Source organism: Budorcas taxicolor, chromosome 14 (genome assembly GCF_023091745.1).
Source record: "Budorcas taxicolor isolate Tak-1 chromosome 14, Takin1.1, whole genome shotgun sequence".
Lineage (NCBI taxonomy): Eukaryota > Metazoa > Chordata > Mammalia > Artiodactyla > Bovidae > Budorcas > Budorcas taxicolor.
In genome coordinates, this window is record NC_068923.1 from 47,680,470 (window position 1) to 47,694,734 (window position 14,265).

General features: G+C 42.6%; 1 protein-coding gene across 1 annotated transcript in view; it reads right to left on the minus strand.

Moving 5' to 3' along the window:
* Positions 1-8,672, minus strand: part of LACTB2 (lactamase beta 2) — a 34,209-nt gene extending 25,537 nt beyond the window's left edge. The window contains exons 1-2 of the mRNA XM_052651894.1: positions 8,517-8,672; positions 1,700-1,863 (exon numbers count right to left, since the gene is read on the minus strand). Of these exons, the coding sequence (XP_052507854.1) occupies positions 1,700-1,863; positions 8,517-8,638 (286 nt within the window). The 5' untranslated portion in view covers positions 8,639-8,672. The remainder of the gene's footprint in view (positions 1-1,699; positions 1,864-8,516) is intronic.
* Between the last annotated feature and the right edge of the window lie 5,593 nt (positions 8,673-14,265).

Consider the following 14,265-nt stretch of genomic DNA (forward strand, 5'->3'; position numbering starts at 1 on the left):
TGTTTAATTTGAAGGAAGTGGGTCAGATGGCCATTAATAGGTGAATGGATACACACCGATGGTGGTATATTCCTACCATGAGTTACTATTTGGCAATAAGAAAGGGACAAACTACTGACGCATGAAATACAGGTGAATCTCAGAGACAAGATGTGGTGTGAGAGAAGCCAGGCAAAGAGTGGTTCTGTATTCTTCCATTATAGGAAACTTCAAAACACACACAAAACCTATGGCAAAACAAAGCAGATGTGTGGCTGTTGAGGGTAGAAGGGGAGTCACTGCAAAGGGCCACTGGCAGATCTTTTTGGGGTGTTGGGAGAATTATCTTGATTGGAGTGGTCACATCAATGTTTGCCAAACTATACACTACACATGGGTACATTTTACGTATGTGAATTCAAGCTCAATAAAGCTGATTCATGAAGGAGAAAAAGGGGGCCATAAGTATTTTAATTCATCACCCTGACCCTCACGTTAAAAGAACTGACCAGAGGTAATTAAGGGTCCTCAGTATAGTTTTTTACTTTGCAAAATTTAATGATGGACAAGAAAAAGAAAGGCAAGGACAGGTCAGACTAAGAAAGAATAATTTCCGGCAGTGGATAGTCCCCTTGGATTGGAAGAAAGGAAGTGAGAAGGTAAGACAGGTTAGACAGGTTTTCACAATCGGCATCATGGTGATATTGGTGCTGGGCCTGAGAACATCTTGGTGTCCCAATTAGTCTCGAGGCCTAAAAAGACAGTAATACAGATAATACTAGTTGAATGCTACGTGCATCCCTTGTGTGAATGAACTTTCTCAACTTCCTTGTCTTTCCAGTGCCTTGGACAGGCCAAGCACAGTCCTGTTCCAGTATCTCTGGCCCTGCAATGCCCTCAGCCACGTAAGCCCCGTTCTCAGACACTGTACGGCTTACCGCCTCTCCCTCCACCCTGGATCTCTCTGCCACTGCCCTCCTCTGCTTTACCCGTTCTCCCCTTGCTTTCACGTTGTCGCTTTACTTTTCTTTGTAGTACCTGTCACCATCTGATCTATGATCCATTTACCATTTACCTTCCCTGTGAGAATAAAGCTCCATGTTTTGTTCACTGCTAGGTTCCTTGTGTCAAGAATAGTACCTGCATATAGCAGTCACTCCAGTGTTTGGTAAAGGAATGGATGGGTGGATGAAACTATGTGTGTGATGGGATGAGGGAATGAGAAAAATGGTGAAGTGTCAGTACTTAAGAGGTTTCAAGGACAGAGAATTACCAATATGGCACCCCTTCCCCAGTAGTTCAGTTTATCACGGCGGTTGCCTTATGCTCTAGAAGACATATGGATAAGAACACACCCACCTCACAGTACTCAGGCCACGTGACCAGCACAGTGCAGGGCACACAGTAAACATTCAACAGTAGCTGCTCACTATTTAATCTGAAATAGTTGTGTCACACAAACTAAATTAAAACTGACCTTTGTTATGGGCATCGGGGAAAAATACCACGTAAAAGAGATCAGAGGTAGAAAATAGTACTTTTCTTTCCTTCTTTGTTAAAATTGGGGCTAGTTTTCAAGTTACAGTAGTTTCTGAAAGTACCATGTAATTATGGGGTATTCAGTAAATGGTTTACTAGCTTACTTAGCTCTGTTAACTGAATTAAATGATCCTGAAAACACAGTTTTCTTCAATCAGCTTAATGAATATTTTCTGTTTACCATTATTGATGCTTTTACAAATATCTGCTATGCCTCCAGTATGATCACGGTGCCAGTGGGTCACTATGATTTCCTGGATGGCTGTGTTAAATTCCGTCAGAGCCTGCTTTAAACAGCTGATATATTCTGGGATTGATGGTTCTCCAGTGTCGATGAGGATCCTCCTGAAAATTAAATGGAAGATAATCACACAATCAGAACACATAGTATCAATATATTTCTCACACAGATAATTTACAGTACGTGTAAGAAACTGCATAAATTGCCTTGCTTCTAAAGTGCTTGAAAACCAGATGCATATAAGCTTAACTATAATCATCTCACCTTAAGAAGATTCTTTGAAAAAACTTAAAAGCTAAATGCGAGTCTCAATGAGGAATAACAGCAATGACACTGAACACTTACATAGCATTTAAAAGAAAAAAACAAGAAAGAAGGCACAGTTCCAAGGATCTTACATGTTTTTACAACTGTATTCCTTGTAACAAACTCTGAAGGTAGGCTTTTCATTATTATATCCAGAAATTAAGTAACTGGCCCAAGGTTACTTTGCAAAGAAATGGCAGAACCAACATTCAAGCCCAGGTATTCTGATACCAGAATATGCATGTTTATTCACTCTGCTCTCGAGATTTTTTACAGCATCCTCAAATGTCTGAGCAATAGGAAAGAAGCTGATTCAGTGGTTTCCCTAAGGAAATGTAGTCTTCTGCACTATATACACAATGAAGTACTAGGGTTTCCGTATGGGAAAGTGAGGGCAGCAGGGGAGCAAGGGGTGGGGGTGGGGGAATGTTTGAGCTGTTTCCTTCCTTTACTTAGACAACTTACTTTTTCTGCTTTGTGGTTCTGCACCCTCCTTCTGCTTTGTTTGCCCTTCCTCCCTGTTTTATCAACCTGAATATTCACTGGAAGTACTGACGCTGAAGCTCCAATACTTTGGCACCTGATGAAAAGAGCAGACTCAATGGAAAAGACCCTGATGCTGGGAAAGACTGAGGGCAGGAGAAGGAGGCAACAGATGATGAGATGGTTGGATGGCATCATCAACTCAACAGACATGAGTTAGAGCAAACTCGGGGAAGACGGTGAAGGAGAGGGAAGCCTGGCATGTTGTAGTCCACAGGGTTACAAACAGTCAGACACGACTGAGTGATGGAACAGTACTGTTTTATGGGGGTAACAGTCTTTCTCTCTGAAGTGAAGAAATAATGGGGACATTTTCCTCAAGAACCAATTCACCAACTTCTTAAATTCATGCTGTTTCACAAGAATCCCTCTCAAGTTGAGGCTGGGGGAGACAGGATTCATCTTGATAAAAAGTCTCAGTAATTCATTTGTGCATTCATTCCTCAATAGCTGTTTATGAATGATCTACTATGTGCTATGCTTTTCTTTTTTGTTGCTTTTTACATTTTTAACATCAAAAATGTGTTATGCTTGTCTCACAAGGCAAAAACCCATCTTGCCCTGGAAAAACCTGAGTTTAAATGTTAATGATATCTCTTCTGTGATTTCTGATGTTGACTGAATTGCCACACTGGAAACTTCTGACAGTGATAACTGGATTAAAACCTTTAATTATACTATCCTAGACTTACTCTTCTGAGAAGGCAGTGGCAACCCACTCCAGTACTCTTGCCTGGCAAATCCCATGGATGGAAGAGCCTGGTAGGCTGCAGTCCATGGGGTCACTAGGAGTCGGACACAACTGAACAACTTCACTTTCACTTTTCACTTTCATGCACTGAAGGAAATGGCAACCCACTCCAGTGTTCTTGCCTTGAGAATCCCAGGGACGGGTGAGCCTGGTGGGCTGCCGTCTCTAGGGTCGCACAGAGTCAGACACGACTGAAGCGACTTGGCAGCAGCAGCAGACTTACTCTTCACTGGTAGCATCAAATATTAAATTATATATTCATTTTGGGGGCTATCTGATGATTTATGGTATCTACAAGTCTCTAAGCCAAGAGAAAACAAAGCTTTTGTTAAAGGTGTATTTTTTCTGCCAAGTTCATAGGACACCCTTAATACACTACCTGAAACACTGTAGGCACTTAGGCACTCTTCTACTATGAATGAATGAAAGCTTTCTTTTTTCTCTTTTAATTAAATCCCATTTAAAACAGTAAGAAATACTATGTCTCCAGAAATTAAAAAAAATACCAGAAGTGTTTTATTAAAGCGCAACTTAATCAACACTAAGTAGTATTAATACTTTACAAACAGGACCTCATTTTATTAAGCATCCTGCAAGGAAAAAATGAAGTTTCACTTTTCATCTACATTTAACAGTGTCTCTTGAAATGTCACTTTGAAGTTCCTGCCACCAAGGACTAGGGCCTGTTTCCTCATCCTTTGAGTATGGATGTACACTGGGTTTTCCTATGGCCAATGGACTGACATGAAAGTGACTGTAAGCCTTTGCCTCTAGGTCTTTACATACTTCCTCTCATTCCACTGGAACCCTGCAATCAGCCAGTGAATACGTTAGGCTAGCCTGCTGCAGGATAAGTGACCAAAACACAAAAATAAAAACCATACACTGCTACTTTGACTACGTGGGGAAGAATGGATTGAACAGGGACAAAAGTAAATGCAGACAGGCCAGTGAGAAACTATTTTAAAAGCCTAAGCTAGAGTTGTACTGGTTTGGACAGGTTAACAGCAGTGGAAATGTTGAGATCTTTATAATGGCTTGGATATGTGTGTGCAGGAAGTAAAGAAAAGTGGACAAGGAGGGTACTTAAGTACTTACCTTGATTATATATGAGGATGGTTCTGTTTACCAAGATTCAGACAACTGGAAGAAGACAGGTAGTTTCGAGTATCCAATCAGAGATATAAAAAAGCAGTTGGCTACCCTTGTCTGAAGATGAACCTGGACTTGTCTACAATGGAGCTATAAGTTCGGGAGTTATTAATGAATACAACAGGTGAAGCCCAGGAAGTAGTCAAAATCCTCTGGGTAGAGAATACAACAATGAGAACAGAAGAAAGAGTAAGACTGTCTCCTGAGGAACTCAATAGCTTAAAATATCTGGTAAAGAGGATGATTCTATAAAGGAGATTGCTAGAGAGTAGAATAGCTAGAAAGGTGAGAACAAACCAGGAGAAGGCCGTGTCAATAAATCAGGGAGTGGTCCACAGCATCAAAAGATACTGAAGTTCAAATAAGATGGAATGGTAAAATGCCACTGGGTTTAGTGATACAGGAGCCACCAGTGATCTTAGTGGAATAGATGGATCTCACTTATCAGAATCACCTGGACCCAATTACTATTCATTTCTAGCCACCTAACATCTACTAGACTTGCCTTTTGAGAAACCTATATGCAGGTCAGGAAGCAACAGTTAGAACTGGACATGAACAACAGACTGGTTCCAAAAACAAAAAGGAGTACATCAAGGCTGTATATTGTCATCCTACTTATTTAACTTCTATGCAGAGTACATCATGAGAAATGCTGGGCTGGAAGAAGCACAAGCTGGAATCAAAATTGCCAGAAGAAATATCAATAAACTCAGATATGCAGATGACATCACCCTTATGGCAGAAAGTGAAGAGGAACTAAAAAGGCTCTTGATGGACGTGAAAGAGGAGAGTGAAAAAGTTGGCTTGAAGCTCAACATTCAGAAAACGAAGATCACGGCATCTGGTCCCATCACTTCATGGGAAATAGATGGGGAAACAGTGGAAACAGTGGCTGACTTTATTTTGGGGGGCTCCAAAATCACTGCAGATGGTGACTGCAGCCATGAAATGAAAAGATGCTTACTCCTTGGAAGGAAAGTTATGACCAACCTAGATAGCATATTCAAAAGCAGAGACATTACTTTGCGAACAAAGGTCCATCTAGTCAAGGATATGGTTTTTCCAGTGGTCAGGTATGGATGTGAGAGTTGGACTGTGAAGAAGGCTGAGCACTGAAGAATTGATGCTTTTGAACTGTGGTGTTGGAGAAGACTCTTGAGAGTCCCCTGGACAGCAAGGAGATCCAACCAGTCCATTCTAAAGGAAATCAGTCCTGGGTGTTCTTTGGAAGGACTGATGCTAAAGCTGAAACTCCAGTACTTTGGCCACCTCATGCGAAGAGTTGACTCATTGGAAAAGACACTGATGCTGGGAGGGATTGGGCAGGAGGAGAAGGGGACGACAGAGGATGAGATAGCTGGATGGCATCACCAACTCGATGGATGTGTTTGAGTGAACTCCGGGAGTTGGTGATGGACAGGGAGGCCTGGCGTGCTGCGATTCTTGGGGTTGCAAAGAGTCGGACACAACTGAGCGACTGAACTGAACTGAACATCTACTTTATACAGCAGAGCAGCAGCACCGGCACATTAACTTATCACAGCTCAGTTTTGGGCTCAACATCATCTCTCTCGCTCTCATCTGTGAGTGATTCCACTGGCCATTCATAGTAGTCTAAGTAGTGCAACATCAAAGACGGTGAATCTGTTCTTCTCTCAATCAGCTTCAGGTTCTTCATGTCTTTTAGCACCAGCACTTTGCCACGCTGAGTGTGATTCTAGTGTTAAAAGATACAGTATGGATTTTTCATACAACATTGTCCCCAACCCCCGCCAATTTCTTCATCTGGTTTTCAAACAGAACCAGCCATCTGTTTCATCGCTGGAGGAAAAACAGGCTGTGTTGAACTTATTGAGACACAGTACACTGATCTCCTATGTTGTGTTTTCCTGAGAGACTTCCCAGGATAATTTTGACTATATGCAATTTTCATCTTAGGTACTGACTTTAGAACTCATTTAAGATGACACACTGAAAAGTGAAGAGCACACCTATGGATTTCCTGGGATGAGTGGGTCTAAGCCAACCCCGACTCTATGCTAGATATCAAGTATTTTTTTCTGCCTAATTTTCTGTTCGCCTAGACCCCGGAGGCAGCTTAAAGCTCTGACTCTGCGTTGTTTATCCTGACTCAACTTTTTGCTTTCTGCAAGATGGTCAGTACTTCCAGATTCTCCAAGCTGCTGCTTCTAAAACTGATTTACCAGAAAAAGGCAAATACAGTGGATACTTCAAATGAAAACCCAATAAACTATACTTATTAAACTGTGTATTAATCAACTAATTTTACTAATTGTAACATGTCTGCTGCTGCTGCTAAGTCGCTTCAGTTGTGTCCAACTCTGTGAGACCCCACAGAAAGCAGCCCACCAGGCTCCACCATCCCTGGGATTCTCCAGGCAAGAACACTGGAGTGGGTTGCCATTTCCTTCTCTTATGCAGAAAAGTGAAAGTGAAGTCTCTCAGTTATGCCCGACTCCTAGCGACCCCATGGACTGCAGCCCACCAGGCTCCTCCATCCATGGGATTTTCCAGGCAAGAGTACTGGAGTAGGGTGCCACTGCCTTCTCCGTAACACGTCTAGTTCATGGCAAATAGATGGGGAACCAATGGAAACAGTGAGAGATTTTATTTTGGGGGGCTCCAAAATCACTGCAGATAGTGACTGCAGCCATGAAATTAAAAGACACTTGCTCCTTGGAAGAAAAGCTATGACCAACCTAGACAGCACATTTAAAAGCAGAAACATTACTTTACCAACAAGGTCCGTCTAGTCAAAACTATGGTTTTTCCAGTAGTTATGTAAGGATGTGAGAGTTGGACCATAAAGAAAGCTGAGCACCAAAGAATTGATGCTTTTGAACTGTGGTGTTGGAGAAGACTCTTGAGAGTCTCTTAGACAGCAAGGCGATTAAACCAGTCAATCCTAAAGGAAATCGATCCTGAATACTCATTGGAAGGAGTGATGCTGAAGCTCCAATACTTTGGCTACCTGATGCGAAGAACCGACTCACTGGAAAAGACCCTGACGCTGGGAAAGATTGAAGGCGGGAGAAGAAGGGGACGACAGAGGATGAGATGATTGGATGGTATCACTGACCGATGGACATGAGTTTGAGCACGCTTCCAGAGTTAGTGATTGACCGGGAAACCTGGCGTGCTGCAGTCCACGGGGTCACAAACAGTCGGCCACGACTGAGTGATTAAATTTAACTGACGAACACGTCCAGACTGAATAATTAAATTCTGGGCTCAAGGTAAACTATATCTTATTTTCAATTTTTATTATCTAGAGTAAGGACTACACAAAGATTGCTCAATGCACTTGCTGTGCAGTAACTGACATGTTACCGTTCCTCCATCATACCACTAAAACAGAATGCGTCTGAACAGACAAAAATCTTGGAAATACAGACAGGTTATTCCATTCGCAGAATAATTTAAAATAGTTAAAAATATTTAAAATAAAGTCACACAACAGTAACAAGAAACAAAGTTAGCTCTTCTTTCACCAAGCTGGCTAGCTTTTTCCCTGACTCGAGCAATTTGAAGCAAGGAAACCCTGCTCTCCGCTAGAGTTAAGAAAAAGGCCTCAATACAACCTCTCGCTTTTGCGAACGGAAGTCAAACTCAGGGCCAAACACCAGTGAAAATCAGGTGAGGAAAGTAAAGGCATTCTCGGATTCTTAATTCCAAGCGATCCTAGTGTCTCAACAACTTAACCTCACTCCGGCTTTCAAAATCAAACAAAGTAAATTGGGTCTCGGAAACAGGAAACATGTCCGTTTTTCCTTAGCCATTTGTAAGTTAAGACAGTCGACTACCCCGGGTGGAAGTGATTTAGGGGAAGGGGTGTCCGAATCGGGGTGGGCTGAGGCAGGACCCCACGGTGCAGGCTGCGGGCGCACAGCCTCTCCACCCGCCGCGAGCAGTCCCCGCAGGCCCAGCTCCGTGCGTCCCGAGGGGCGGTAGGTATGATGGCGAGGGTGGAGAAACGTTTACCTGGGGCCGGTCCCCACCAGGTAGGTGTTGGTGCCCTGCAGGGTCATGGGACCCGGGTTACAGCCTAGGACGCGAATCACCCGACTGGACAGCCGTTCTATGCGCTGCAAAGTGGCAGCCATCTCCTCCCCTGCCGCTCGCCGCCGCGGAGCAGGCAAGACCTCCCAGGCGCGGAACCAGCAACAAGGCCGGGGGCGGGGCCGGCGGTCACCTGACGCCGCGCGAGTGGAATGGGGCGTGGACCCGTAGCTGTGCGGGGGGCGGGGACATAGATCACGTGGTGTAGCATGAGCGAAGTGGGCGGGCCGGGGAAATCAGCCCTGGGGCCGTGGGCGGGGCCGGAGATCACGTGTTGACGCGCGAGCCCAGCAGGTGGGGGAGTCGTGGACTTGCGGTGAGGCGGGCCAGTGGCACGTGACTCTAGCCGAGTTTCGTGGGCGGCAGCGCGAGGTTGTTCGCTGGCACCAGGCGCGCGGCGGCCTGAGGCGAGACTAGACTCCGGCCCTTGCGTGCTGCCGCCTGTCACAGAGCCTGGTGCTTTTGCAGGAGTTTGTTTTCAGGCGGGCTAGTTTGTTCGACTGCGAAAGACACATTTTAACCCGGGAAGTCTTGGAATGGAGCAAGGGGTAGGCAGGTTTCGGGTTAGTTACAGAGCACGGAATCCCGGGAAGGGTAGCTAGTCGGGTTTTCAGGTGAGGGTGGGTGTGTGAGGAGGAACTGGTTTATCTTTTATAATAAATAGCAGTGAAAGTGAAGTCGCTCAGTCGTGTCCGAGTCTTCGCGACCCCATGGACTGTAGTCTATCAGGCTCCTCCGTCCATGGCATTTTCCAGGCAAGAGTACTGGAGTAGGTGGTTTATTTAGCACTTACTGCTGTGGAGAAGGCAATGACAACCCACTCCAGTACTCTTGCCTGGAAAATCCCGTGGATGGAGGAGCCTGGTGGGCTGCAGTCCATGGGGTTGCGAAGAGTCGGGCACGACTGACCGACTTCACTTTCACTTTTCAGTTTCCTTCATGAGAGAAGGAAATGGCAACCCACTCCAGTGTTCTTGCCTGGAGAATCCCAGGGATGGGGAGACTGGTGGGCTGCTGTCTATGGGGTCGCACAGAGTCGGACACGACTGAAGCGACTTTGCAGCAGCAGCTGTGCCGAGTGCATTTTACAAACGTTCAGTTCAGTCTCTCAGTCGTGTCTGACTCTTTGCGACCCCATGAATCGCAGCAGGCCAGGCCTCCCTGTCCATCACCAACTCCCAGAGTTCACCCAAACTGATGTCCATTGTGTCGGTGATGCCATCTAGCCATCTTTTCCTCTGCTGTCCCCTTCTTCTCTTGCCCCCAATCCCTCCCAGCATCATGGTCTTTTCCAATGAGTCAACTCTTCGCATGAGGTGGCCAAAGTATTGGAGTTTCAGCTTTAGCATCAGTCCTTCCAGTGAACACCCAGGACTGATCTCTTTTAGAATGGACTGGTTGCATCTCCTTGCTGTGCAAGGGACTCGCAAGAGTCTTCTCCAACACCACAGTTCAAAAGCATCAATTCTTTGGCACTCAGCTTTTTTCACAGTCCAACTCTCACATCCATACATGACCACTGGAAAAACCATAGCCTTGACTACTATCTCCTTTAATCTTCACAATGTGAAGAAGGCAATATTTTTATGTCCATTTTACAGGCGCAAAACGGAGGTTTGCAGACATGCCCCAACCTTGTACCGACATCCCACGCCTCACCTGCAGTGGGTTCAAGGAGCTCAGCTCCCTTTTGTGCCACTTGCAGTACCCCCACCAACCCCAAGACTAGGGGAGACGCGAGCGTGTGTGTTGGGTGTGTGGTCTTGGTGGGAGGTTGTGTCCAAGACATAAAGGACTTCTGTTTCTTTGTAAGGAGTCCTTTTCTAATCTGCTGAGCAGTTAACTACCCCAGTGTTAACTAACCTTCCCCATATTAAAAAAACAAAACAAAACCAGTTACTGTTTATCTAAAAGGGAATGCACAGATCTCATAATCAGTTTCATTCCCTTATGGGCAATTGTATGTATGTAAAAGATGTGGAACACGTGTGATATCCTAGCCCATGCCTTTTTCAAAAGAAATGATAAATTGATACATTTGATGCTAGTGGTTCTAAAATTTAGGCCTTTTTAAAGATAATTATTTATTTCTAATTGGAGGATAATTGCTTTACAATATTATGTTGGTTTCTGCCATACATTAACATGAATGCCCCATAGGTACATACACACCCCCTCCCTCTTGAATCCCCCTCCTACCGCATCCCACCCCTCTAGGTTGTAGGGCATGCATTTTTAACATCCTTTTTGGCAGGTGTTTCTGGAGAAAGGATTGCTGCTCTGTGTGCAGTATTTATATTACAAATCGAAAGTTTAATATTCCAGATTTCTTGAAAACACACCTGGTTATGTGTGGCAAATTTCTTTCCCTGTGTCTTTAAGATGTACTTTTAATAGCAAAATGTTTCAAAAACCTTCATTGAAACAATCATGTGAATTATCTCCTTTGCAATGGGAAGGCAAGCAACAAGTCCTTTAAAGACTTCTTGGAATAATCATCAAAATTCCCTATATCAAGTATTTTCAACTCAACAATATTTATTTGTCTGTTATCAGTAGCTCTTTCAACAAGAAGCTGGCTTCCCATTTTAAAACCTCTCTCCTGGAAAGTCAGCAAACCTTTGAGAAGAGAGTGGAACTATTTTTGTGGGCAGCTCAACTTTCTTATTCCTTAACTTTTTTGTTTTTTCTCGTGAATTAGAATTTCCCTTGTGCCTTCCATCTCAATCCCATTTAGTTCCTTGCCAGGGTCTTCATTTGGTAGATGAAGAAATGGGCCCAACAAATAATTTAAAAGTGACTTGAGTCGTAGAAGGAGAAGTTGGACACTAGCAGAAGAGCAGAACAGAGTGTAGGTGATGAACTTGGTTTAGAGGAGTTTAAGTTGAGTTCCTTGTGGGATATCCCTATAAAGAAATCCACAAATAGTTAGATGTATGGCTTGAGCTAGGAAGAAAGATAGAGGCTGCAGATTCAAAACTGAGTCTTTGTGAATATCAATGTAACTTGAAGTTTTAAGTTCCCACGAAAGAAGACCAATGATTTTTACATTCTGTTCAGTTACAGTTACAATAATTGATCAGCTACCTCTAACATGTATTGTCATTGATGTGCGGGAATGTGTGTAAAAATGAATAGGATAGCTTTATAGAGGCTTATAACTAAAAAGGAGATGTACATGATAATATTTTAAAGCATATTCAGGTGAATCCTATATAAGTATAGTGAAAGTGATGAGATTGCTAGAAGGAAGGAGAGAAATTAGGATGATCTGGGAAAGCTTAACAGTAGTTGATGTTAGCTGATTCTTAAAGGATTGATATAACTTTTATCAGGTAGCTGGAGGAAGAAGGGTTTTCTGGACAGTAAATAACCAAGCAAAGGCTTGGAAATAAGAATTGTAATGTTTATTTTGGTAATAGAAACCAATGATCATATGTTCTTGGGGCATAGGGTTTGAGAAGGTATAAAATTTGAAAAATTAGGTAGGTAGGGCTCTATTAATAATACATTGTTAATTCTTTATTAGAGTATTTCAAATTCAGGAATCTCTCCCTTTCAAACATGAATTGTCCATTTAGATATGCTGTGAGGCAAATTGTATTTTTTTAAAAAATTAATTGATTATATAGTAAAAACTTGTAAACTCATCAGCCTTAAAAAGAGCCATGTAATTCCTTCTCCCAAGGTGATAGTTAAAAAAAAAAGGATGTACTATGGTCACAATGATATAGACTCTTATCACTGGATTAGAATATCGCACATGTGACTAACAGGTGATTTCAGTTTCATTTTGGTTTGGATCTTAAAGGTTTACACACTTCTTAATAATGCTTATTTTCCGTGAGGAAGAAAAAAAAAATTCCCAGGATGAAGATTTTCCAGAAGGAACTTTGAATTAAAGAAGTCTTTTTATATATGGCAAGTAAGTCTGTATATTATGTGTATTAAATTTGATTGACAAATAAACATTTGCTGGTTTGTACTTCTTCAGGTATCTGCTTTATTGCAAAGAGAGGAAGAGAGCTGTACAGTGGGCAAAGTTTATATATTTTGGCTGGCAGCCAGATAGTCACACAGGTGGGTTGACCTCTGAATGAGAAACTGGATTGAAACGCCTATTAAGTCAGTGTTCCAAATTCTCTAAGTGAAGTGAAATTTTGTAGATTGGCATTATTTCTCATAAGGTGGTATTGGAAAGTGATCAGTTGTAGGGATAAAGATGAACATCCTTCATACAAGTTATCCGACTATGTGGTTATTGAGGAAGTGCAGGCCCTTTTTTATGAGAGCTGCTATATTTATTAAGTACTTTGTTGTGTAGTTTTCTTTCCAGTTGGCATTATGTTCTGCTTCACTAAATTGGGAATTTAAAAGCTGCCAGATCAGATTAGTTTATGGAGTCTGATATTCTGCCAATAATGCAATTTCTAAGTTTCTTAGAAATTATTTTTTCCCATCTTGTAAATCTTCATTCAAATGGCTAGAGTTTTCCTTTTCCATGCCAGGTGAAGTAAGCTATATTTGTGGGGAGAGTGTTTAAGAATTGTGTACAAGGAGGTCTACCTCGTTTTATTGCACTTCACTTTATTGCACTTCTCAGATATTGTGGTTTTTATAAATTGAACGTTTTGGCAACCTGCATGGAGCCAGTCTGCCAGTGCCATTTTCCCAACAGCATTTGATCTCTTTGTGTTACTGTGTTCAATTTTGGTAATTCTCACAGTGCTTCAAAATTTTTTTTATTATTGTTATGTTTGTCACGGTGATCAGTTATCTTTTACAACTGCAAAAGGATTTTGTCTCGCTGAAGGCTGAGATCATGGTTAGGAGTTTTTTTAGCAATGAAGAATTTTAAAATTTAAGTATACACAGTTTTTAAACATAATTAATGTGTTCTTGCCTGGAGAATCCCAGGGACGGCAGAGCCTGGTAGGCTGCTGTCTATGGGGTCGCACAGAGCTGGACACGACTGAAGCGACTTAGCAGCAGCAGCAGCAGCAGCACACTTAATAGCCTACAGTTACAGCTTAAACATAATTTTTGTATGCACAGGGAAACCAAAAACTTTGTGTGACTCACTTCATTGTGATATTTGCTTTATTGTGGCAGTCTGGAACTGAACTCATAGTGTCTCCAAGTCATGCCTGTACATTAAAATTAGTTTACTCATTAGAGATAACTCACACAAATACCAACATCTCTAAGCCTCAGTTTATGATCTGTAAAATGGGGCCAATGATAATCTTACAGAAATTTGTGAGAATTAAATAAAGTTTGTAAAACATTTCACACATAGTAAATACTCAGCGTCTATCAGAATACTATCTATTCTTCTACTATGGGCTTCCCTAGTGGTTCAGATGGTAAAGCGTCTGTCTGCAATGCAGGAGACCCGGGTTTGACACCTGGGTTGGGAAGATCCCTTGGAGAAGGAAATGGCAGCCCACTTCAGTATTCTTGCCTGGAAAATCCCGTGGACCTGGAGCCTGGTAGGCTACCGTCCGTGGGGTTGCAAAGAGTTGGACACGACTGAGTGACTTCACTTTTACTCTTTGTTTTCTTCTACAATGGAAATATTTTTTTTCCTCGATAGGAAGCTTAGGAAATTGCAGTTCTTTTAGATGATGTTAAACAGGACTTGGATACATATTAAACACATCCAATATAA